Source organism: Fistularia commersonii, chromosome 24, assembly GCF_037954325.1.
Source record: "Fistularia commersonii isolate RoL2024-O1a breed Wild chromosome 24, RoL_Fcom_v1.0, whole genome shotgun sequence".
Lineage (NCBI taxonomy): Eukaryota > Metazoa > Chordata > Actinopteri > Syngnathiformes > Fistulariidae > Fistularia > Fistularia commersonii.
The window spans coordinates 10026629-10050337 of record NC_141307.1 but is presented as its reverse complement, the minus strand read 5'-3'; the positions used below and the strand labels follow the sequence as shown (position 1 = coordinate 10050337).

Here is a 23709-nt window from a genome sequence, read left to right as displayed (position 1 = left end):
TAATTTACCTTTTGTTTTGTCGTGTGTTTTTCAGGGATTCTGTGTTGCCTGACTTTAAAGTTGCTTAGTGTAAAAAAGTTAAATTAAAAGTTTAAATTAGTTAAAAGTTCACTGTAGAGTTAAAAAAATAATGGCTATTATGTTATAGTAGTATAATACATTTTGCATTAATTTTTAATTAATTTTGTGCATAATGTTACATTATTATTGGTAATATATCGATTAAAGCAACAAAAAAATCTGAAGAGTCGTTTAGTGAGCCGAAAGAGCCGATTCTCTAAAAAGAGCCGGTTCTCTAAAAAGAGCCGGAATTCCCATCCCTACTGCGCACGCTCGTCTTAAACGGTACATGCGCAGTAGGCTTCCCTTCAATACAACTGGATACACACCCGCCCGACCTCGAGGACACGAGAGTTCGAGATCCCGGAAACGGAAATTCGCCAAGGCACGTGGTTGTGTTTACACTTGGAGGAGTGACGAATGCGCTATGGGGCTGTGCTGGATTTTATTTAGATCTCAGTTTATCTTAAACATACTGATGTGATGCATGAGAATGGCGCTTTGGCGTATCTTAGTGGTGATAAGTGGTCAATTCGCATCCGAAAATTGACTTGCATACTGCGCATACAGACGTGTGTGGAGAAGGGAGAAATAAAGTGAATTTAACTGCGTCCTTTTGAGACAACCTTGAGGCAACCTTTTATTTTGAAAATACTCAAACGTAAATTGCATAGAACCCGGAAGCACTTTATCAGCGAACTGTGACTTTCTGTCATGGCAGATATGAACTGAGAACACGCATTTTTTCATAAATGGACTCAGTCAATTGAACTATATATCTTTTCTGTGCTTGTCTGTCTGTATTTAATAATTCTTTGTTTTTGGTATCCGCAACCAAGCTGCAGTAAGATGTCCACTACACAGAAAGAAGCACTTCCAGAATCCAGCTCCAGCAAACTCTTCAAGGACTGCTGGAGTTGTCGCCTAATCTCCGGCGGTGGTCTCATTCTGTCCGGCGCGTACGTGCTAAATGCTGCCCGGAAAGTGATGCGCCTGGGCGGACCGACCTCCATGGGGACAGTCGCTCAGATAACCTTCGCCGCAAGTGAGTTTAAATACTCCCTTTGTTTAAGGTTTTGTATATCGGCCCTCCAGCTGCAGCTTTATATTATACGTATAATTATTAAAACATGTTGATATTCTCAGCATATAGACATGAGTTTAGGCAACACTGATCTGACTTTATATATACTGTATGTATATGTATGCATGTATGTATATGTATGCGTATATGTGTGTATACATATATATATATATATATATATATATATATATATATATATATATATATATATATATAGAAGACCCCCATTTGACGAAAAAGACAAATGGACCTGGTTTTCCCTTGCCCGGAAGCGGCCCCTTCCTGTACCCAGGCTCGAGCACGGGGCCCGATGGCGAGCGCCTGGTGGCCAGGTCTGCACCCATGGGGCCCGGCCAGGCTCAGCCTGAAAAGACAATGTGAGTTCCCTTTCCCTTGCGCTAACCCTTAGGAGGGGCCATGGGGATCGGGTGCGATGGGGGCTGAGTAGTGGGGGACCTTGGCGGTCCAGTCCACGACTGCAGAAGGTGGCTCTGGGAACACGGAATGTTACCTCTGGTGGGGAAGGATCCTGTGACTTCTTCAGTCTGGAGGTTCTCCCGCTGAGCGGTGCCGGGCCGGTGTAGGCATATTGATTGTCCCCCTACTTGGCGCCTGCGTGTTGGGGTTCAGCCCGGTGGACAAGAGGATAGCTTCCCTCCGCCTTTGGGTTGGTGGACGGGTTCTGATTTTTGTGTGTGTGCCTATGAGCAGATACCACACTTGATCATAGCCAAATGGCTGAGATGCATGCCTTGGGCTTCAGTTGAACGACTGACTTTGTGGTCATATCATCCAGCTTGAGACCACATTTTCTGGACATTTGGGGTAAGAGAGAGGTGGGGCTGTCAACCGATCACCACCTGGTGGTGAGCTGACTCTGGTGGGGGAGGAAGCTGGTCAGACTTGTCAGATCCAAATGCACTGTGAAGGTCTGTTGGGAACGTCTGTCAGAATCCCCTGTTGGAAAGACACTGAGTTCAAGTGGGCCATGTTCAAGGCTGTCAAGGCAGTAACCTCCGATCCTTTTGGTGGATCCCAGCGGTGAGGGATGCCTTCAAGCTGAAGAAGGAGTCTTTCTGAGAAAGTCTGGTGAGATGTTCCAGGCACTTCCAACCAGAAAGAGGCCATGGGGAAAGACTCAGGACACACTGGAGAGACTCTGTCTCTCGGCCAGCCTGGGAACGCCTCAGGAGGAGCTGGACTAAGTGGCCGTGGAAAGGAAGATCTGGGCCTCTGCTTCAGTTGCTGCCCTCACCATCCCATCCCGGATAATTGGTATAAGAGCGATGGATGAATGGGTGGCTGGATACTGTGTGTATGTGTGTGTGTATATATATATATATATATATACACACACACACATATATATGGGTCGAAGATAGGAGATCCCTTTATTTGTTTATTTGTCCCACAATGGGGAGTATCAGTGTAAACAGCAGGAACGACAGTTAAGATAAAACTAAAGAAAAGGCACAAACATTTTCCCATCTATGTATGTCATTTTTACAACCATATATGTGCCAGATAATATTTTTTGTGACTATTTAAGTATGCAGAAAAACCTTCCATCTCTGAATGTACTTGTTTACAACTGTGAGTATGCAAAAATATTGAGTTTACAGGGAATATGGGCTTAATATTTACATTGTAAACAATTATTACACAAAAGATGTTGCACATACTTGAGATGACTTCATACTACCAAGTATCATGTTGTCTACAGAGAGCAGTGCTGGTTGTAGAGTCTTAAGAGCTGAAAGGAGGAATGACAGATGTCCATTAAAGATGATATCCTCTCCCACCACCCCCACTGACTCATAGGAGCACCCCTGGACAAGGCTGTCGTTCTTATTCAGTCTGTCCAGCCTCTTCCTGTCTGCTGCGGAAGTGCCACTGGCCCTGTGGACAAACCCCAAATAAGATCTCTAATGCCACCAGAAAGTCCCAAGGATTGCATTATCTAAAATTGTTTTTTTTGTATGTCAGATAATTCTGTGCTAATTTTCTTTTGTGTGCGCTGACGCTACTTATTTGACGGGCGGGCTCAGTATAAATTTGATGATTTGACAGATCTCGCACAAAAACTATGAAATTATGTTTTATGGGTGAGTTCAAATATCGGATGCCTATGACTGTCAATATGAACTTTGTGCTCTTGTTTCGTCTTACAGGTTTGGCCGCTTGGGGAATTGTTATCCTCGTTGACCCCGTGGGAAAAGCACAGAAAAAGATGTAAAGTAACAGAAATGTCAAGAGTGACTAATTGAATCAATTCATTTCTGGACACCTTAGTGTCTCTTGACAAGACACTGAGAAGGCAGTGAATTAGGTGGTATAAAGTTGGACATTTGTTGGAAGTGGATTACTAAGCTCCAATAAAACATTGCTAATGTCTGGGATTTCTTTGTGATTAAAATGTGCATAATTGTATACAGGTGTTCCTTTCTTGCTATCAGTATTTGACAAAAGCAATGCACTTTCATTCTACACAAAAGCCTCAAAAAAGTAGTTAGTTAACATATTTTCTATGTATTTATCTGCTCTGTTTAAAAGATTGGCAGGAAAGTTAAAGTTGTTACAAGTACACAGCCTCATTTTTCCATAAATATTAAAATCCTTATATTGTTGACATTGCTCTGCTAAAATCAGCTCGGAAATTAATTTTCCTCAAGCATTTTTGTGTCTGTCCCAAATGACTGATTATATAGGGCTCTTAAAAGCAGTAAGGCTCACATAGCAAACCTCATGATTAAAAAAAAACAAAAACAAATCAACCACATGTAAATGTTATAGTTTCTGGTAAACTAGTAATTTTGTCATTTTGATGATGTGTGACCATGGTCTTAAGAGTTTTCATCAAGGCAAGTGCAATGTCTAACTGCGATTAAAAAAAATTGAAAAATAAAAACAAGATAGGAAACATCTGCTGCCCTGGATGGATCTGATCTTCCTGTAAATACTGGATATGTTAGACACATGAGTCATGTTTAAATCAAGAAAGAAGTTAGATTTCCCATCCAGAGGATATGCAAAACACATGCTTTGAGTCAGTTAGTCTAATCTTTTATTAGTGTTATACTGATCTGAGCAGTTACTCCCAAGGAAGATTCGATAAGTACGATGCAGAAAAAAACACCCTCAATTCATTTCAGTCACATAAAATGATCATGTCATTCAGATTTTTTTTTATGTTAACGAAAAATATGAAAATAGAGTTGACAGTACATTTAGGCACACTACGAAAACATACTGTACACAGATATGCACAATTTTCATGATCATAGACTCATACTTTTAAAAAAAAAGTCTTCCTGTATATTGAGGTGTGCAGAAAGTTTCAGGTGACACTGCAAACAAATAATATGCCTTCTTATTCAAGAAGATCCATTCCATATTTTCTACTAGAGTGCAACACGAGTTGCTGAGTGACTCCATCTCCACTTTAGCCGGTTAAGTGCTCAATAAGAGTGGATACCACTGGTCACAGGATGCAGCTTGCCTATGAGCCTTTTGGACGGATAGGTTGAGGGGGACTCCAGCTGTCATTTCATAGTGAAAAAAGGTCTTAACCACTACCGGAACAAGCTGGGACACATACAACACCACTTATGAGTTAAAAAGATGCTATAGCCTAATGAGCTATTCATTGAATTGCCCTACTGTTGCTGAGACCCGAGTGGGTAAAGGATTTGTGGACCATCAGCCACTGGTGAGGAAGAGGAAAAAAAAAAAACAACAAAAAAAAAACCCCTCAGACTTATAAAACAAGTCTGTAAAATAAACAGTACTTTTCCAACAACGGAATGTTAAGGAGTAAGTGTAAGAGGGGGGGGAAAGTTTTTGTGTTTTACATTATTAAAACAATATGTATTTCAGTTTATGATTTAAAATGCACATGCATTAGAGAAAATAATATTGCACAAAATTTAAGACCTTTTCTTCAGATAAAAGTGATTAGGGATACATGTCCATACCTCTATATTGATGTCCTTGTCATTTTGAGTCACAAAAAGGATAGTTATTTCTAGTGTGCATCTCCGTCAGTACATACACTATAGTTTTAAGGCTGGCTCAATCACATACATACACACTGGCATAGTTTGTTTTACTCTGCATACTCTTCCAATCACACAGAAGTCTGCTGAAGACAAGTTCAAACAGGACCATAAAATACATTCTTTTACGCATACATGATAGTGCGCTCAGCCATTCTGCACTATAACGCATCCACACTTTCACGAGCCCGACCACATATGCACACTCACGCACGCACCCCCCAGAACTCACACCGACACACACAAAGGCTTGCATGAAAGTAGGACCTGTGGTTGTCACAAGTTTATAACAGTAGCTTAAAGAGGAGGTGGCCTACTTTTAAAGATGGTGCATGATATGAATGTTATAAGACTTTGGAAAGAAATGAAATAAATAGAAGTTATGGACTGGGAAAAGAAATATCATCCTATCAAACTCATATTTGTTCGGTCACATTTTAAAAACAGCGTCCCTTTAGCCAGTGCAGTTGACATATTTGGTCTTAATGCAAACAAAGGAAATGCTATTTTTGTGTTTACAGGTGTGCAGCTTTTGCAGATAGAATTTTTACAGCATGAAGAGACAGCCCACTAATATGGCAGACTGCACTGGCTGAGCGACAGAAGCGGGAAGGTAAGGCAAGGAGTGAACCTTTGCTATATTTTCCTGCAAAATTTAAAACAGTACAGTATTCATGATCAGCTCTCTGGACCACCGGGAAGCAGCATCAAAGTCGCCTACTGAGAGCCAAACATAGAAAATCCAATAAGAGCGGGACGAGGGTTAATGCGTATGAAAAGAAAGACTGTCCAGTTCAGTCTCGGTGCAAATTACAGAATTTGTGTTTCGTGCGTGCGTGCAGGCATGTGCATGTGTGTGTCTGAGTGTGTAGAATGTGTGTATATCAACCTTCACTTCTGGCTTGACAGAAATAATCAGCTGGATTACTGTAGTGTTTTTCATGACAGATGTGTGCAAGGATAGCACATGAGCAGAAATACAACACATCTTATAGTTCTTCTCGAGCCTTCCCACTCTCACATTTTAATCTCAAGTCTTTATGTGTGTGTGTGTGTGTGTGTGTGTGTGTGTTTCTTCTTGTCCCAGATACCATTGCCTCTCTTGTCACCTCTTGATGGAAGAAGGTTTGAGTTTCTGGTTGTATCGGTGTATGCGGTGAGAGCGAGAGTGCAGCTTCACAAAGAGCTCGGGGAATTTGTACTGAGGGAACATGGTCTCCAAAAAACCCTCTAGGAAAACGTAAACAAGCCGGCGGTTCATTGGCTGGTACTGAAACATGTCAAAGACCCGCAGTATGCCCTTTCGCGTGGTGTCCGCTCCAATGATGTGCTTCAGTTCATCTGCAAAAGTAAAGATATCATGACTATCAGTGTGCAGTAACCGGGCGGATTAGAGTAGGTATTTCCATTCCACAAGTCTCTGTTATTGACATCCAAATTTCAATATAAGAACATTACAGTACATAATATATGCACAAATTTTAATGTAAGAATATGTTTTTGAATTGTACTTTACGAGTTTGAATACCTGGCATGATGCCCAAAAGGCTAGTCTTGGCAGCAACTCGTGTCCTCATGCGAATGCTCTTGTCCCTGCGTGGTGGTATCTCAGCCAAAATACCATGGGGCCAATAAGAATCTCTGTTCACCAAGAGAACAAGTGAAGATTAAGCCGTGGCCATCTCACAGGTCAGAAAAATTCGAGTGAAAAGCAGACGGTTTACCTAAACTTCTTCACATATTCTGCTACCTGTTCAGGTGAGGTCAAGTAGTCCACATGGTCCACAATTTTCCTATGGAAGCAAAGAAAAGCATGTGGTTGAAGGAAATGAAATGCCGTTTTTCAGTGTGTGTTGACAGTGGAAGTCAAACGGTCTCCTTGACCAGACACTTATGAGTTTGTGTTCAGTCTCACAACAAGCGTGTCAATTTTTACTTGATATTCTGGATATTAAGAATGTTTCGTATTTGGTGTTAATGTGAAAACATTTAATTCCGAGCCAACAGAATTGTCTTAGATTTGGAGGCTGTTACACTGCTTTGCGGGTTTAATGTGAGACTAACCTGTTAATAGTGTCTCCATATGTGGCTCTGATGAGCTGCTGCAGCAAGTTCTTGATGTTCCGGCGCAGCCACTGATTTTTCTCCTTAAGGTCGAACACCTCATCCATGAGCAGCAGCATTACACGCAGTGGGATGTTATCGTCGACCTGAATATAAAAAAACAACGCATTTAAAAAATAAATCGTAGGGAAATAAAAGGCCTGAACGGACAGTGAATCCACTCACATTGTCATCAAGCTGGGCAGAAACTCTACAGTGTTCAGGGTCGATATCAGTCTTGGGGAGGAGTGGAGGCACCTAGAGAGAGAACAGGGGGCAGTCAGGGTGCTGGGCAAACACGTTGACTATAAACTTAAAACAAAATGAATTATACGCCACTTGTAAAAAGGCAGCTGATTTTAAAAATTAAGCCCAGTTGCCAGGGGACGATTTTGACAAGAATTAAACAAGACCTGGGTGACTGAGAACCTCCATAGACATCCTGCTAATTTGTTAAAAGGTGTGCATTTAACATGACCACGGTAAAGTGTGCATTAAAAAAATCAACAATTAAACTAATCGGATATCGGGTCAGCCATTAAATAAAAACAAAATGAAATTCTAGACTATTTGATTTTATAATATTAATCCATTCGTACCTTGAATATAGACTGTTTGATGTCCTGGCCCAGTCTCTCAGACATACGGCCCATGTTGTCAGACACTTTATTCATGCCCTCAGCAAGACTGTCAGGAAGGGCCTTCACGGCATTTGACACGTTCCTCATGGAGCTCCGGAGAGGGTTAACAAATGTGTCTATCTGATGTATGAAGGAAACAGGAATGACAGATTCTACAATGTATTTTCACTTCTATATAGTAAAAGTATAAGCTGGCCGACCTCTTTACTTTAACATGATAAATATGCGGTAACCTGTATGACGTAATAAGTTTAAAAAATTAAAATCTTGCAAGATGGGCTTTGTATTTAGAAAAATATAAATACTACAATATTCTGGAGCTGATATATATATATATATATATATATGTGTGTGTAATATAGCCCATGAATATCACGTCAGGATTCATTAATGACAAAATTCTTTCACAATGGCCATATAAGGTAAATGTAGTCCAGTGCGAGTGTTATATTCAGCAGAACTTTGAAATTAAATGAGCACATTACTCTAGATCTTGAATAAAAACTTTGGTAAAACAAGGTATACCTTGCGCGCAAACTCTCCTTTGCCTTTACTGTAAGGTTTATTCTCCAGGAAATCATAGATGTAAGGAATTAACATTGGGCAGGCCTTCACCATTTCTGGGTTCAGCAACAACTGAAACACAAAGACGCCTATTAACCAAATGCTGCTCACCATTTCAAGTCACTTTGCTGTAAATAATCAATACAAACACAAAAAAATGGTACCTGGAGATAAGCATTAAGGTCTTTTTTTCTCTTTTCTAAGAAATCTCTGTCCATATTGTTGAAGGTTTTTTTCCCCGGCAGCCTAAGGATCGACGTCAAGTTCTCAAACTAAAGTAGAACAAACACAAAAAAAAAAAACAGATGGAGAGGAGTGCAGTAACTGCTTAGGCATGCATTGTTTGTTGACTCCCCTCTGGGATGAAAATGTATGGATTAAATAAGACAGAACTGTGGGGAACATCGACATTACGTATTACCTGTTCAGTAATCCTCATATGGAAGTCATGGAAATCGGAGTAGCGCCGGTATGTTTTCCAACAATCCTCACTCCCATCAGGGTTGCGCCTAAACACAGTGATGGCGTAGAGCGCGTAGGTCTTACCATGGTCGTTGCAAACCCCTACAGCACACAAGAAGCCATGGAGACCAGAGTCATAACACATCTCATAGGGGAATGGAGAATGGGAATTTGACGAAAGCAGATGAGAAAGCAGAAGGGAGGAAAAATTAAGTGGAAAGTGAAAATATGAAAGAAGAGGAAGACAAATAAATCACAGTGCAGAGATTGTGGAGAAATGAAATGAGGAAGAAGACAAAATGAGAGGAAGGGTAACTGAGGGAGGAGGAGAGGGCACACAGATACATAGTAGGAGTGAAAGAATCAAAGTAAATCAGAACAATATGGCTGAGTATGAGGACAAAATAAGATTCATTAATTTCTTGCGGAATAGTAGCTTCTCATCATTCCCAGCCCAGCTGCTTATGTGGAACTGGCTTGTGGTGGCCATAGACAGAGGTGGCCAACTTAGGTTTCAACTAAGTTGCGGGAGTAGGGCAAATCCCACAGGTTCCTGATGTGGTAAACCCTGAGCAAACCCAGAAAAGGACAGAGTCCAACCCGCCTCCAGGAGTTTGGTTACAGATTCAATGCGATTCATAATGGAGACACCAACCATTTCTAGCTGGTACTGCTCCACCTACGGAAACAGCTCTGGGTCGTTCCATGTTCCAGACACCTGTTTACCACGCCGAAGGCTGGCAGACATCTTTGTTTACCACCTAAAATACACGACACCCAGACCCTAACATCTCTCCTTGCAGGTGGTGTGCCCAAAAGGCAATGGCTTAAAATGGTTTAAACATTTGCCAACTAAGCACCATTGGCAGATGGCCAGACACCTGGAGTCTGCCAATGACAGGGGAATCAAGCTTTTCAGTGTATCCATACTACACATACCCCAAAGGTGGATTAAATTACCACCAAAACTTGTACAATAGGCATGTTTTTTTTTTTTTAAAAGGACAAAAGAAAACAACAGGAGAGATTTGAAAGAATATACATAGCTTTCTGCATCAAAATTTGATGCAAATGATACTCGAAAAGCACTATAGATTTCAAGTGTGCTTTGTTTACCTGTGTCAGAGATGAAGGCATTTATGTACATAGATTCATCATGACAGGAGTTTGACAAGTCATCAAGAGACTGAAATTTCAAGAAAAACACAATTAGTCAACTCTTGCCACTGGTGTATCGGCACAATGTAGTTCTGCTTTGGCTACAGGAAAAGAAGCCTCACCAGGTTTATGCTTCCTGTGGGGGAGCCATTGAAGGATTCTCCATCACCGTCATCAGATCCCCTGTAGCTGGGCTCTTTGAGCATGTCTAACTCTGCAAGCATGCGCACATAGAGAGGACTCTGCTTAAAGGAGGGGTAGTAGCGTTCATCACGTAGCATCATGTCATACACCTGGAAGAATAAAAATGAATAAATAAAGGAGAAAAATTGAACAGGGAAAGGATGCCAAGCAACACACTGACATGACTCAAAATTGTTAGATTAAAAAGTTTAATATATTCCCATGTATGAGCATTTTTTTTCCAGCAAAACAATTAGCACCTTTCTCTGAATTTCATCAAATATTTCTGGTGTCGGGTCATCTTTCTGTAGCTTCTCCCCCAGTAGCGTCAATGATGTTTCATCCACCTGCACCCTCGGAGAAGCCTGTTGGCAGCAGACAGCAGGTATGCCAAAGCAATTTGTGTTATTGAGCAAGTACATTAGAACATAATTTATAATGTCACTACAATAAAGATGTGAGAAAGGACACTTCACTCGACAGAGTGAACCTTATTTTTTTAGAAAACAATCTCCTTTAAGTTCTTCGATGGGAGACGTTTTGTCTTATTGATGAGGTGTTTTCACATACAGCTTGGAATATGCTCTAATGACAGTAAATTTAAAAAAAAAAATGTAAATATCAGAATGTTATTGAAAGTGAGCACCTTTTCTTCTTGGCATAAATGGTAAGACATTTGCTCATCAGCTCCATTTTCACATAGACGGTTTTATGGAATGCGTGCAATATCCAGTTTGTATTGACTCAGTCGAATTTTTCAATCTCTTTAAATCAGTAAGAAAACTGACGCCTTGTTGCATTCTAACCTACCCTATCGGAGAGGTACTGTTCATAGACTCCAAGCGCAGCAGCCTTTAGCAGACCCTTGGTAGCGTTAGGCTGCTTCTTGCCATCTTTTTGCCAGCACTTCATGGCTTCCAACTGTTGCTGCGCCGTGACCCTGTAGCCTTCCACAGTGAGCCAGAAGAAAAGTTCTGCCTGGGCCCCTGCTGCTTGCATGAAATCTGAATCAATAATAGACAAACAAAAGCATGTTGTCCCATACTGTGCTCACAAGACAGCACTTGACAATACGGGAGAGGTTATAATCATCTTTGTGTACAATAATTCATTACCCATAAAGAAGTGCAGAGCTATGTTGTGGACAAGGATGTGATCCAGTGGAATAAGACATAGTTTACCAAGGTTGACTGCTAACTTCAAGGAATCTACCTCCTATAAAACACAAATACAGGCAAACTGAAATGTGGTAGAGTAGCAATAAAACACGTAAAATAAACCCTTATACAGCATTCAGCAATTAAACTCATGCTACTTTTACAGTGTTTCAACAAACTAAGAAGAAAGATCTTTGGGGGGAAAGCTAGTGATTGCAAAATAAATGCTTATTTTCTGACAAACCGTACCTTTCCGGAGTGTAATCTCTGAATCCTGGTTTCACACACCTTCCTCACAAATAAGAGACTGTTAATCTGGTTCTTGATCACATTAATGTCTGGAAAATATATAGAGTGGAGGAAAGCAAACTTTTATGCATCATAGAGAAAGGTGAGCTATATGGTAAAATGTATGAATCTGATAATATTGACGAGTTCCCACCATCTCCAGCCGTGTCCAGGGAACGGAGGTACTGCAGCTCTTCTAGTACCTTGTCCTTTACAGCCTCAAGCTCGGCAGGTTTGTCTGTCAACTTGAGGATGTTCATAAAGGCTTCATAATTACAGCTGGAGTCCCGGATCTACAAGCACAAACAGCAAGAACGGTTTCTATTTTCTTTCCTACGATTGCATTTTTAAAAACAATTTCTAACATATAAATGGGAAACAATGCTTAAAGAACGATTCATTTTTCACATAGAAAGCTCGCTGAACTAATAGCTGAAAGACAAGGGGGCTTAAAAAAAAAGGGAGAGGAGTGTTAATGTAAATCTCACCATCCAGATGACAAACTGGTTGATGTAGTCTGGGTCACTCAGCTGGTTGATCAATGGAAGCAGCACTCCACGTGCCAGCACCTCCTAAAGCACATATCACAGCTCCTCATCAATGAAAATTCACACATTGAAAGCAACTACAGTGTATCCTCACTTTTCGGGGGTTGTTTCCAAGACCCCCCCACGAAAAGCGAATTTCCGCGAAGTAGAGACATGATCATTTTTATGGTATTTAATGATATATTAACCCTCGACCAACCTCACTCAACCTTTATTGAACCTCCCGCAAATTGTTGTCAACCCACCATCGACGGTATTACTCTTCCCACACTCCTATAGAGTACACTAAACACTTTTGGATTATTGTAACATACAATAATCATTGAATTAAAAATCATGAAATGTAAAGTAAACAGAAATTGTTTATGGAATGAAGTTATATCCTTTCAGCAATAGTCAGCTATGCTAGGGGTCTATACCAGACTTTTGGGTAGATGCTGGGCGTTTAGGAGGCATCGTAGAGCGTGGGGTATCACAAATAATTAAAGACACTTTCACAAACTAAATAGCACAAAGTGGACAATATACATGCTTACGCGATGGAACAACACACCCGATCAGCCTATAGCATGCAAAGTACGGCTCGACTCAGTCAATGTTATTCCAGATGAGATCTGATGTGGGTGTAATGTTTGGAGTGACAGTTTGCGATGCTGGGTAACTCTGTTTAGCAAAGGAGATCTGGTTTTTTATTTATTTTTTAAAATGAATTTTAGTTTAAGTTCACTGTATTTTTTATTGTTTTTTTTTCCTTTCTTCTTAGGCTTGAATATGGCTATTTCATCAAAAAAAATTTGAATCCGCGCAGTAACGAGGGCGTGAAAGCCGAACTGCGAAGTAGCGAGGGTCCACTGTATTTAAAAATGATTGTATTCACTGACTTGTAGACAAAGAGGCATCCTTTGTTATGGGAACTAATTTAGGCCAACGTATCTTCTGATGGATTTGTGATTTGTGTGATTTGGAAAAAAAAAACAAAAAACAGAGAAATGTTTACTGACCCTTAAAAAGTATCTCATGTTCTTGTTGTGGAAATCTCCAGGAGGTAGTAGCAGATATAGAAGCAATTCACATAAGTCACGAAGGAAACCTGGTACACAAAAAGCACAATGTATATTAGTTTTTCCATTTACGTATTAAATAATGAAGAACATTCGTGGGGTGGCTGTTATAAAGTGAATTTCTGTTTTGCAGAAGTGTGTTTACCTTCCTCATCTTTTGGTGAAATGCACACTACATCTCTACAGATGATTCTTTCCATTTCCACTTCAGCCTCAAAGAACGAGTCCACCAGCTCCTCTGTAATATCTCCTGTTTATACAATGTTTGCAATTACTGTCAGACCTTTGATCGCCTCATTTTATTGTTCATCCACCACACTGTATTTGAATTTCTTTGTTTCTTTATCCTAGCCCCTTTAAAGTGTATGCTCGCTGCTTTGACAAAACACAAATATAACCTGGAGGGATAATAATATATTGTTCTAAAATGTGTTTTATTTGACAAATGACAGACTCTGTGTATTTCCTGCCTGGCTTGATACATTTGCTTGCCATAAAAAAAAAAATGTTTTCAGGGTCATGGTCAGTCAAAATTAGTTACCAAGGGTACAAACTCAATGTGTTACACTTCCACATCCAAAGAGCTCAAACAATAAAAGTAAGTGTATAAGAGTGGGTTAGTCTTTACTCTGCTTGTCCTCTCTGTCGGGCAGGCGATCCTGGGCTTTACGGAAAACACGCAAATGGGTGGCAAAGTCATCCACCAGGCGAGTGGTGAAGTAAGGCTGCCAGTCCACCTCTTTGGACCTTACCACATAGAAACGCAACAGTAAGTCTTAAAGTAACGGTATTCAATGTAAATACATTATTTCTGTGACAAAATTCAAAGTAATATGCATTCATGTACCGTGTAGAGAAGTGGACAAGGGCATTCTGTAACATCTGTCTGACTTCAAGTAAGAAAGATTCATCCTCGCTCAGAGTGTAATACCAATATTGGATGTAGTCTCTTAGAGCAAACTGAATAACCTAAAAAGAAAGAGACAGAGAAGAATAGAGGGAGACCAGGACAGGGTTTTTTTTTTTTTTGGTCACAAAAAAAAAAAAAATATAGCCAAACAAGTACAGTAGGTTTATGAAAATAATAATCTTCAGTTATCTTTGGAGAATGTACTATATGATATAAAGTGACAATGGACAACATCATTGTCTAAAAGGGGTGAGTGTGTTGATGTCAATGTCCAATTCAAACACATGAGGAACAGATAACAGGCATATATGTGCAATGATGCCTTGTTACTGAAGTCATTTAAGCTTCGTTCAAGGGGATCAAAATTCAATGTTATTTGATTGGATCATGTCAACTATGTTACTGTCCACTCATTGTTTGTGCTTTATAGTCTTTATATCTGACAGGTATGAGTGTGAAAATGACCAAGACAGCTTATTTTTCCATTCATCAAAACGTTTCAAAACTCCAAAGTGCATCTGTAGAAATATAAAATTCAAAAAAAGACAATGCGATTTTTTTAAACAGGCAGTCAGGTAAGCAAGTCTGGGCTTTGCTTTGTATCACTTACAATGTCACACTGTAAATGCTTCTGAATAAAAGTGTACATATAATAAAAGAGGGAATCAGAGTCACGCTGGTGGTGCTGTCGAACCGCACCTGCGCCTGTATCTAATTTGGCAATACATGCTCCTTTACTGTGGAAAACTTGTTTTCCTCCATGGGATGACAAAAGGGAGGATATAAAAAAAGACACCTCAAGAATACTGATTCAGATACTGACATAAATCCCCTATAATCAACTGGGACTGGCTCCAGCCCCACCGCAATCCTGAGAACAGGATAAGCGGTAGAATGGTAAATAGATAGATCAATGAATAACTCTCTGGTAATCCTCAAAACTTTATTAGTTTGGATTTCTTGACATTGTACCCTAAATGTCAAATGGAGGAAGAATATACTTACCAGTTTATCATATAGAATATACTTACCAGTATCACTGACCAGGAAAAAAATTCATTTAATTCATTTAAACCAGAGAACTGGAACATGTCTGAATCATGTCATAGGGTCAGACAGTGAATACAAATAGCAAGTATCAAAGAAGTCAAAAGGATTAATATTTATAAGTGTTAATCCTGGTCAATCATACCCTATAGTTATTTTCAGGGTAGCATTTGTGGTACCGTATGTCAGCTAATAGTAAAGAAAATACTGTCATTGAAATTGCTGTCCAATTTTTTTGTTTACATTTCTTTGACTATTTTGATATAAACTTAAAAACACATACACACACACAGCTTTCCAGTTAGCCTCAACAAGAATAAATTGGCATTGCAAAATTGAGAATGCTTTCATCACTTCTGGTAAATATAGTATAAAGACAGAACAATTTGGTGAATCTGAAATGATGTAACACAAAACAACAAAATACAAGACCTGTTGCATCTAGACTTGTCCTTGGCAAATAATCCAATGAAATATAGATGAAACTGTGCTACCATTGGTCACCAAAACAGAAGAGCCCTCTTGGATAAGAGGTTAAACAAATTCAAGGAGAGTAACTAAGTCCAGATGCGATGGTAAGATTTGACAACTGACCATGACTGTTTCATTCTGATATTGTTTAAAATCCTATCCTTTTTTTCTATTTAGATTTAAAAGGTTTCAAAAGTGTTACTGTTCTCCAAAGTGCATCTGAGGTAATAGTGCATGACACAAACAGACACACACCTGTTGCAGTGGTTCGTCAATGAAACTGGAGCCAGTCAATCTTCTGTCAATCTTTATGGGCTTGCTCTCCAGCTTCATCTCTTCTAACATCTGAAATGGGAGAATGTTTTATACTCAAAAATGAGGGGTGTAATTTCTACAATGAGATTGTGATGTCGTTTGTTTGTGCAAAGGAGTTCTAAATGTAAGTGATTTTTACCTTTAGTATACCAATTTGTGTTGATGGCAAAAACGAGTGCTCGCACTTCTCCAGGTATTTTTCGGAGTTGATCTTTCCATAAAGCAGAGTGACTGCAAAGCCCCTGGAAAAGCAAAGTGACCGCTAAAACCTTCTGCATGAAGCTCCGAAACAATTCATACATAAACTGTGAAAAACCAGCCTCCTGTAGCATGGAACAAGGTTTATACTTACCCTCCGATAAAGCAGAAAACATAAAAGGCCAGGTAGAATATGGCAAAGGGTCCAAAGGTGACAAGGAACAACACGACTCCAAGACCCCCCCATCCCCAGATGGACAGACTGGCCTGAAATACACATATAAGCAAGATTTCATTTATTTTAGCTTAGCTTATATTATTATTATCATTTCACCTGCAAATATAACTGATTTTAATGAATGGGCAATCTTGACCAAAACAGTACGCAGAAAGCAAAATAACCCTACGGGGCCAATTTTGACAAGTGAGCTCGATCTGATCAGTGTCTAAGTAACTGGGTTATCTCCCTTTTTCTTTTTTAAAATCCATTTTTGTTGTGAGGTTTTGAGAGAATTGCAACTGCAAAGACAGCCAGTGGAGCATTAGAAGAGGATGAGTCCTCAATTTCAGCTGGCCATCCTTCGAACCGAACATTCCCGGTTTGATTCCTGCACACCACCTGGCCTGTCGAAGTGTTGTTAAGCAAGACAGTGAACCTCTGACTGCTCCTCTGGTGCTGCTCATCCATGATGGGTTCAAAGCAGAGGTCAAATTTTGCTGATCTAGTGCTGAATGTGACACTAAAGGGCTTTTTTATCCTTTCTTAAAGGCTAAACTAACTATCTTAAGGTGAATTGTAAGATGTTAGATGGAAAAACCTAATTTGTACTTTTGTCTTTCAAATAAATGAAACAAGATCGAACTAATTATTAGTACTGAGGGTGCTGGGAGACCATTGTGCCTCAATACAATATCTTCCAGGAGTTCTGATTGTCAATAAATGTGTAATCATGGTGTAGTGCAATTCTATCAAAAGCGTTACTTTTGACTCATATTAACCCTCTTATTATGTTAAGGGTCAATTTGACCCATTGGGTCAATGGGTGAAATGGGTCAAATTGACCCTTAACATAATAAGAGGGTTAAGTTGAATTAGGTTAATAAAAACATTAAGGCTTCTACATTCAAAATTTCTAACTTCAGAGGAAATGGCACAAACTTTAAGTTACTGTTCACAGTGAACAGATTCTATAAATAGTCTAAAGACTTGGGAATGCAAGTCAGGGCATGGCAGCAGAACAGGTCAGATGCAAAAAAATGGAAAACACACTCTTGTCAAATTACATTTAGAATACATGATGCAAGTTCTGTGTCACTAATGAGACAAGCCGTGCAACGTGAGCATCAGGATTGGAGATGGAATTATAAATGGTACTTCGAGGTATTGCATAATTTTTCAATACATTTTTAAGTGCGCCTGATCAATGACCTGATTACTCCTAAAACTTCATCCGAATCTAATGGGAAAGTCATTTCCCTTTACACATTTTCAACAGCCGCTGGCATATTTCATTCTCTTAAGTTAGATCAGTAGATGTAATCAAGCAGATATTTTCCCTTTAACATATTTTGTATTGATGGTGATAAAATGAGACCATTGAATCCTTATTTTGTACCTTGCCTTTGACAGCTCATTCCTAGAATATAGTGTCTATATAAAGGCAGCACAGCAAACCATTTCATTTGGTTCTGATTACCCTTTTACATTTATTTTAACAATTATTTTAAGTCTCAGTGATCCATGAAAAAAAGATGTTCAGACATCCACCTGACATGGTAACTGCTTACCCTACCTTCACGGTTAACAACTCTATCTAAACCTTAAGAGCTTTAAAATGTTAATATTCCCAAGGCAAAATGGTCTGGAATACAAAAATCATTCAAAAGCTACCAAATGTATCCTTTAAAAGTCTTGTGTGTGATTCCCGCCTTACAGTTCCTTGATCAGGATCATCAGCATCCTTTCAGAATCAGGGGTACCAAAAATAAAGGCTCAAATAAAAACCAAGGTTAGGGCTACGGAAAGATTGGTTTGCTTTTTGAAAAATAACTTGTAATCAAACAGGAATGATGAGTTTCGAAACAAAGAATTTCACATAGTGAACTGGTGCACTACCTCAAATTAGTCACCTGCAGTTGTCATGGGCATTTTAATTACAACCAAGGAATTGATTCCGTGCCAAAGTGATTTAGATAACAAAACGTGGTAGAATTTTTTCACTTAAATATTAAATCTCCATGCTCTTTCTTTTCTAACCAGCTGACAAATAACACAACTGTACAATTTCCACTGTGGCATTCCTCAATAAAAAATACTTCTGGAAGGCAAAATAGTGATGGGTCTTGGGTGGAGCTATGATATAATAAGCAGGATTTATGGTCACATTGCCAGAGATATTATGCAGAAAAGCAAAATCATCAAACAGCATTACAAATGGCTTGTGAACTTTTACCATAAGTTATGATCCTTTTTGATCCTTGAAGAAATTGCAAAACTGGTTGTGACTAATGTATCATTTCAGATCAAATGTGAATTAGCTTAAGTTCAGAACAAAATGCAAACAAAGCATCCACTGTGGCCTGTTTTACCTTCATATTCCATCTCAAGAACGACGACTGTCAAACAAGTTTTCTACACACTGACATCTCATGGTGCTTCAGTAAGAGTACATTTGTGTGAAGACGCATACCTTTTCCATTGGTACGTTATTAACCCAATGAATTCATGTAAAAGGCAATTAAACCATATGAAATAGTTTCCTAATATATATGTGATAGGATGATAACAAGAGACAGCGAGAAGGACAGAGAGCTACCCGATATAGTAGCAAAGACATGCAAAAAGAATATATGTAAGATTTTGATCATGATATTTTGACAGGCTAACTTTATGGTTTTACCAGGACTCAAAATTTTATATGCTTTCCAAACTGAACAATTCCAGTCTGTTTTAAATGTATGGTTTTCTTTTTCCCAGGGGCACGTGCAAAGTTTACACTAGGCAGGCATCTCTCGACGAGGCATCAGCAAAGTTTTGCCACAGATATCATATAAAAAAAGACCAATTAAATGGTCCCAAATATAAAGTGAGGAAGATTTCAGAAAGTACTCTTATCAAGCTGATTATAATTGCCATGTCACTATTAAGCTATGTTGTCAGGGTTAGAGTGCACGCATGCCCACGCACACGCACACGCACGCACACACACACACACACACACACACACACACACACACTTCAGCAGCTGTGGAGATATTTCATATCATACAAAGATCTTCAGATCTGCAGCAAGTTCCACTTAAAAAACACTGCCACCATGTGAAGCAGTTTTACGAAGGAATGTGCTCTATGATGTCCTTGACTATGACATGCATACCTGATTTGCAAGATTTTACAGCACTTCTTGAAAACAACTGAGATATTTCTGTGTGCACTGTGAGTTGTATTTCTTGTAAGACATTTTAATGAACCCAAACTGGAGGGTAAGAATAGTGAGAAATAATATCCAAATTACTGGACATTTGATTTCTATCTGTGTGTCTGTAATATAATGAATACAATGACACCTGAAGATGCATCCTGGCACCACATATCAATAACGCTCAGTATTAGTACCACCCGGCAAATGAATTTGACCATGAGATTTATCTTTTAAATTGAGATTTACTCTTGAGGCGTCATGTTGTTTGACAGCAAATGAATTCTCTTGTTCTCTTGAAGGCATGTGTGAATTAGATGACTAACACTAGAGCTGTCCATCAAGCTTTGATTAAGGCCCTATAATGAGCTTTGACCAGGTTTGAAATGCACTGAGCTAGCTTCCTGCGATATCCGAATTTTCAGATACTGATAAAGGTTTTGACATCCAATAGCAAAAGGAAAATAGCCTAGAAATACCAAATGCCTGAATCTTGTTAATAGGCACTGAATCACAGCCTTTTAATCCCTTCTGACTAGAGTTTTTTTTCTACGAGTGACTATTACATCAATGTGTGTTCATGTGGAGGTACATTACACAAAAACCAACAATTCCTGTCTGAACAGAATCCTTATTGCAAGGGCTAAACCTGTATTTAAACTGCTTGTCTGGGTGCCAAGATGCAGGAAGATCACTTGAGTCAATCTCAACCAAAGAGGTAAGGTTTTCCCCTCTTTCTTTTCTTTCTTTCTTTCATTCTTTTTCTTTTCTTTTGTCCACCTTCCTGTCAGTCAGTCTATCTGTCACCAGGACAATGCAAAAATGTCGTGGTCAGTTGATGTATAACTCCGAAATAGCAGTGCAATAATTGAACCAGGATTTCCCAAGTTGTCAACATTGCCGCTGGGGTAGAAAATTGCTTTTTCTCTGCTTCACTTGCTGGTAATTCATGTGGCCCAGGTTACATTTTCATTCACACTTCTGTATGGTGTCCCAAAGGAATCTAAGCGATTAGATCTCATGTTCAGATAATGACAAGGTCATGCTGAAGCCAGTGAGAAAAAGGGTGTCTTAAAAGATTCGATCTTTTTTTTTTTCCTAACATACAGCCAGTAAAAGCTACAAGGGCTCAATGGGCAAAACAAGTGCAGCAACACCTGGATGCATCATATTTTCATTCAGAACTATGATGCTGACTGACTCATATAGAAAAAAAAAAAAGAAGGAAAATTCATGTAAAGGGAAAAGCTAATTCAGTTTTGAATAAGGGAGAGGTAAAGCAGAATGTGGAGGCAAGGTGTTCCCGAGCCAAACGCCCCTCTCTGCATCTTACAGAAGACATTCAATTCTGACCACTGATAATTTACTCTGTTTGTTTTTCCTTCTTTAACATTAGCACCGAATCATATATTGAATTTAACTGTGAACCACGAAGAGGTATGAACGAAAAGTGATGCGGTCACTTTTTTTTGGTAATGTTCAGGGTCCTAGTCAATTAAAAGGAGAGAGCTCTCCGTTTCTTTACTTAAACACAGCACATGCATCCAATGAGGAGATGGGTACGAACTGAGTGAGTGGATTTAAGGACAATTGAAACAGGGCTATGGAATAATCGAATCCGAACACCAGATTCTGATGTCAGACTGAAGTTTTCACATTTAGAAAGTGTGACTGCTATTAACACAGAAAAGGATCTTCAGGTAATACAAGTCTGTATTAGGCCATATATGTCAGGAGAGGGAACCATGTCTCAGTGACTGACAGGAAACATCTGCACCGAACAGCTATGCATAAATGTCTCGCATATCAGCAAAGAGTGAAGAGGGACGGAAATACTTGAACAGTCATATGATTCAAACAATTAGCTGTCATTCTCTCCTACCAGAAGGCACGCAGTAAACAACCAAACCCTGATACTAAGAGGCTACCTTTCCTTCCCGTTTGACTTTGACTTCAATTGTCCCTTTGACAATTGAAACAGCTAACACCTATCTCAGTTGGATTTGTTGAAATGTACACATTTGTTTTGGCAAGATGTTGATACATATTCGAACTCTGTACACATTCTAACGACTTTGTCGGTCTCATTTCAGGACGGTGTCGACAGCAAGAATATCCAAAGCTCATCGTATTAACGTAGTGTTACCAGAGTAATCCAGGGCTGAGTGCCACTTATAGCAGAAAGCCTGTCTGGAAATGCTGAGTCCGAAAACAATTTCCGTCCTCTACCCGTCAGGCTGTATGTTTACCTGCGAGGCGAGCGGCTGGGCACTAGCTACAAACGAGCCTTCTAAACAGCCATCGAAGGGAAAACAAACTAGAGTAGCTATAGACTGGTCAATGTTACGTACTAACTTACCTCTGCAAACATTATTGAATGTGGCGGCTCCGGCTAAACCCACCACATTATAACACGAGGATGTGACTGTTTTCTTATCTGCTAAAAGCGGCCGTAAGTCCAATCTTTGTACACTCTTTCGAACGTCGCCATGTTTGTAAGCTTTTTACGTCCTGGCTGCCCGTGTGTTGACGTCGCCAGCCCATTGGCTGGAAGTGGTGACGTAGAACCCAGCCGTGACTCACGCAAACGCAGTGATGATTAAATTTGAGCGGACGTTACTATTGTACTTTCCAGGTATGTTTTATATTCAGGAATGCCACAGTGGGATTTATTTAGGTGTGTTATTTGTCAGGCTGTTAAAAAAGAAAGAAAATAATTGTTACTCAGCTAAAACGTATTATTCTTTCCCAGAATAGGCTAGCTGAAGTCATTACTTCTTGTATACAGTTACCCAGTCTCTATGTTATAAGTGTAATCCAACACTATTTTTAATTGATTGTCTGGTAATGTTTCCCTCTTGAAACATTTTTTTTTTCAGGACCACAACCAAATTAAAATTATGTTTGTATTGTTTCAGGTTTTATTTTTCATATGCAGGTTGAGACTCGAAAGACGGAGTCACCTTGTAATCCACAACGCAGCGTAACAATGAATGAATGAAGTATCAAGATATAATAGAATATAAACATTATGATAGATTAAAATAGTTTATCTATATACTTTAAAAGTTAAACTAACTCAGCTTAAACAGTCCAAGGTCTTACTAAAACACTTCATATGTCCTTTTCTCTCAAGTAGGGGAGGACTTTATCAGTGTGGTCAAGTGAGATTGTTCGTTTTTGTCTGATGGCAAGATAGCCTTATCTGTTAAATCAACAACTTTTTGGATGTAATGTATTGATATAATCTTCCAATTTGATATTGAGCCCTATATCAATTTTTATAAGATATATGCAATGTGGGACACATTACATTCATCCATTCACATGCACTCACACACCAATAACAGCAGAACTGCCGTGCAAGGCACCAGCCATGTAGTTCCACAGCAACTTGGGGCTCAGCGTCTCACCCAAGCACACTTTGGCATGTGGACAGGCAGAGCTGGGAATCAAACTGCTAACCATTTGATCGTTGGAGGCCTGTTCTGCCAACCAAGCCACAGCAGCCCCAATTATTAGCGATATTAGCAGTAGAGATAGTTGTTAATCCTTTAGACGTAGTGAAGGGCACGGCGTAGCACAAGCAGCATTCTGAATAATAATCAAATAATTCTGATAATAAGTCAATGTAAATGTTAGGAGTCCCTTGTTTTGCACACTGCCAACTTACAGAGTCACATACCACAGCAAATTTTTGCGATATTCTAACATCTGCAATTTGGGAGGATAAAAAAGTGTGCAGGATTTCTACAACATCCGGTGAAGACCATTATCACCTCCTGCACCACTCACTGTACCTTTAGTGCAGAAATATAGGCACGGCAGTGTATGTTCGATTGCCACAGAAGATTCTTGGCAATAGTTCACCAACACTTGGCAATATCTTCAAACATAGGGGCAGGAATACAGCTGCCATGTCAACCTGTTCATGGATTGTGAACATGTAGCTCAGTGGTAGAATGCATGCTTCACATGTGTGAGG

General features: G+C 39.5%; 2 protein-coding genes across 3 annotated transcripts; one reads left to right on the top strand and one right to left on the bottom strand.

Moving 5' to 3' along the window:
* Positions 1-899: 899 nt before the first annotated feature.
* LOC147220463 (distal membrane-arm assembly complex protein 1-like) lies at positions 900-3539 on the top strand. Its single transcript, XM_086171415.1, has 2 exons — positions 900-1105; positions 3316-3539. The coding sequence occupies exons 1-2, from the start codon at positions 910-912 to the stop codon at positions 3378-3380; spliced, it is 261 nt and encodes an 86-aa protein (XP_086027541.1). The 5' UTR covers positions 900-909; the 3' UTR covers positions 3381-3539.
* On the bottom strand, positions 2577-22713 carry snx13 (sorting nexin 13). Of its 2 annotated transcripts, XM_086171407.1 has the most exons (26): positions 22084-22713; positions 16460-16572; positions 16247-16349; positions 16048-16137; positions 14212-14333; positions 13993-14111; positions 13510-13614; positions 13305-13393; positions 12244-12327; positions 11910-12048; positions 11717-11805; positions 11426-11525; positions 11121-11314; positions 10571-10675; positions 10250-10420; positions 10086-10155; positions 8929-9071; positions 8672-8779; positions 8469-8579; positions 7902-8063; positions 7489-7560; positions 7264-7409; positions 6924-6992; positions 6728-6840; positions 6291-6540; positions 2577-3043 (listed from the first exon to the last, which is right to left on the bottom strand). In XM_086171407.1, exons 1-25 carry the CDS (start codon positions 22093-22095, stop codon positions 6305-6307), a joined length of 2865 nt encoding a protein of 954 aa, XP_086027533.1. In that variant the 5' UTR covers positions 22096-22713; the 3' UTR covers positions 2577-3043; positions 6291-6304. The 2 variants fall into 2 exon arrangements, with proteins under 2 accessions (XP_086027533.1, XP_086027532.1); XM_086171406.1 differs by lacking the exon at positions 2577-3043 and having other exon boundaries at positions 3657-6540.
* Between the last annotated feature and the right edge of the window lie 996 nt (positions 22714-23709).

What these genes read in the sequence shown, in the direction of transcription:
- LOC147220463 (XM_086171415.1), top strand. Translation starts at nt 910, where the DNA reads ATGTCCACTACACAGAAAGAAGCACTTCCAGAATCCAGCTCCAGCAAA. An exon ending in TCAGATAACCTTCGCCGCAA is followed by an intron (nt 1,106 to 3,315) that starts GTGAGTTTAAAT and finishes TTCGTCTTACAG; the next exon opens with GTTTGGCCGCTTGGGGAATT.
- snx13 (XM_086171407.1), bottom strand. An exon ending in AACAGTACCTCTCCGATAGG is followed by an intron (nt 10,676 to 11,120) that starts GTAGGTTAGAAT and finishes TGCTGCCAACAG; the next exon opens with GCTTCTCCGAGGGTGCAGGT. An exon ending in TATGGAGACACTATTAACAG is followed by an intron (nt 6,993 to 7,263) that starts GTTAGTCTCACA and finishes TTGCTTCCATAG; the next exon opens with GAAAATTGTGGACCATGTGG.